Below are 2,614 nucleotides of genomic sequence, written 5' to 3' on the forward strand. Positions count from 1 at the left end.
CAACCTACAACAGCATCATGAAGTGCGATATTGACATCAGGAAGGACTTGTATGCCAACAACGTCATGTCTGGTGGTACCACTATGTATCCTGGTATCGCTGACCGCATGCAGAAGGAGATCACCGCTCTGGCTCCCAGCACAATGAAGATCAAGGTGAGCTTAATCCCAATAAGGGAATATGGCTCTTTAGATTCCCTTACTCTAAAGACTCAAAGCCTAGCCAATGGGCAGCACTCAGACTAGTTTGTCATTACTAAACACCACTGAAATAAATGAGACCAGTCATTTAAATGGAACTTAATCATGACTAAGTTTTTGATGTGAACCACCCTTAGCCATTTTTGGAAGGGCGGTATATAAATCAAGTTAGTTAGTCAGTCTGAATGCTGGCCAAGGTACTTAGAAACAATGGGCCTTATTCAACGAATGTTACAACTACATTCCATTGCAGTCATTAGGACTTAAGCTGACTGCAGCGATGTTCTATTCTAAGGCTTTCATGGGATTTCATTTTAGCTATCTTTTTTGGATTATGCTAATTATCCTCTGTGGTTGCCAGGAGTCAAAACCGACTTGACGGCACACTTTTACTTTACTTTACTTTACTTTAATTGTCCTCCCACATTCTGATGTTTTTGATTAATGTTTTTGATTCCTTCCTGGATTCAAATTCAGTTCAATTCTTTTTTCCTTCGTGAGCCATCTGGATACATTTTGCAAACCAATATTGTCTCGAGAGCCCTCTGGCATGGTTCACCTTGCTTGCACCTGGTGAAACAATCCAATCCAAATGGTGATAGCTCATTTACTGTTTTAACTTTAATGCAGTATCAGTGGTGTGCTAGGAGCTACCATCTGTTAGTGAATGTGGAAGGTGGTACCTCATTGCACAGGACTGGACTAAGTGGTATCCCTGTGTACCTTCATGTCTATCCCTTTTATACTTAGCCAAGTAATCAATGCCCCAAAGTTGGGTCGTGGTATCATTCTGTCTTGGGTTAAAAATTATGCTTCGGTTAGAACCCTGATTGTGAAGTTATTCATAAATTACCTCTCTGACCTCGTCATTTGCCAACTAATCACCGCGTTGGCTTCTTGCAGATCATTGCTCCCCCAGAGCGTAAGTACTCTGTTTGGATCGGTGGCTCCATCCTGGCTTCCCTGTCCACCTTCCAGCAGATGTGGATCACAAAACAGGAATACGATGAAGCCGGCCCATCCATTGTCCACCGTAAATGCTTCTAAACATGTTTACAAAGAGGATCATTATTACTTGGTAACCACTCTCAGGATGACGACATTGTGAGTTGCAGGCTGTTGAACACCTGCACCAGCCATGTTCACTTTCTATTTTGTAACAATGTCTTTGTGACTGTTGCTGCAGATGCCATGTGACACTGAGTGTATGTAAAATGTACATAAAATTAATTTATTTTACCTCATTTTGTTATTTTTCAAACCATGCCCTGTGGAAGGAAACCAAAAAAATACTTCAAGAAGCATTAAATCATCGGTCATTCTGTCATGCCCCAACACAGCTGGCTTTGGTCTGATTTATTGCTCCAAAACTTAATGGGTTGGGATCTTCCTTCTGGCTTTCCTCCCTCAAGTAGTTCATAGAGAAGTGGTGGAGGGGGTGCGTAAAAAGAAAGAAAGCTAAATGGCAATGTTTTGGGATTGGTTCATATCCAGCAATGCTACATCATATAAACAAATTTTGATCTCCATAATATCTGACACTCAGTTTTCTGTGAATGCATCTGGAAGAAGGCTGTCATCCATGTGCTTACAAAACACACACATACACACAACACACACAGAGTTTTAGACATAGGTAGGGCTGAATGACTAGCCATACAAAGATCTAATACTCTCACATGGTAACATGCTGATTCTCAAAATTATTTATCATTTGAAGATCTTTCTAAATAAGAGACATTCTTTTGGTTGCATTTCTGTACCTATGCCCTTTTTAAAAATAGTTAAAGAAATCCAGCTTCTGCCTGCATAATCAAGTTTCACAAATACTGGCAACAACCCCGAAACTTCCCTTCCATGCAACAATACCGTACAGACATGAGGTGTTTATCTGCAGAATTCAAAGTTCACTTTAAAAATACAAGAAGCTGCTTTACATGGAGTTTGACCAATGATCTATCTGGAGTGATTGACAGAAGCCCCCCAAGATGTCAGGCAAAGGTCTGTCCAAGTCATGATACATGAGACTCTTCAAGTAGACATGCTGAGAATTAAACCTGAGATATTGCATATGCTTTGCATGTGCTCTGCCACTCAGCCACAGCCACAGCCCCTACTTCAGTTACTGGGTATCAAACCTAGCTCAGCCAAAGCACTAAAATACCCCAGAGGTCAGGTCATGTTCACACAGGACACTTGATGTGCAAAGGGATTTTCAGCCCCCCAGCTGCTGTTAACTTTAAAAAAAAAAATCCCTCTGCAAGAATCTCATCAGATACCCACTCCCATTATACTGGGTTTCTATACAGTTGGAAGAGGCATGAAAGTCATCTGGACAAGTTATTTTGACTGAGATCCTGCCATATTGCAAAGTGTCAAAGCTGGTGACAATACGATGGTTTCCTGCTTAGAAG

At 41.1% G+C, this 2,614-nt stretch overlaps 1 protein-coding gene across 1 annotated transcript in view; it reads left to right on the forward strand.

The window, feature by feature from the left end:
• ACTA1 (actin alpha 1, skeletal muscle) overlaps window positions 1-1,537 on the forward strand; it is a 6,570-nt gene extending 5,033 nt beyond the window's left edge. Inside the window, exons 6-7 of the mRNA XM_053298472.1 lie at window positions 1-155; window positions 1,104-1,537. The exon at window positions 1-155 is cut by the window's left edge and continues 27 nt beyond it. Coding sequence (XP_053154447.1) covers window positions 1-155; window positions 1,104-1,247 — 299 coding nt within the window. The 3' untranslated portion in view covers window positions 1,248-1,537. The remainder of the gene's footprint in view (window positions 156-1,103) is intronic.
• The last annotated feature ends 1,077 nt before the right edge of the window (window positions 1,538-2,614 follow it).

Source organism: Hemicordylus capensis, chromosome 1, assembly GCF_027244095.1.
Source record: "Hemicordylus capensis ecotype Gifberg chromosome 1, rHemCap1.1.pri, whole genome shotgun sequence".
In the NCBI taxonomy this organism is placed as follows: Eukaryota; Metazoa; Chordata; class Lepidosauria; order Squamata; family Cordylidae; genus Hemicordylus; species Hemicordylus capensis.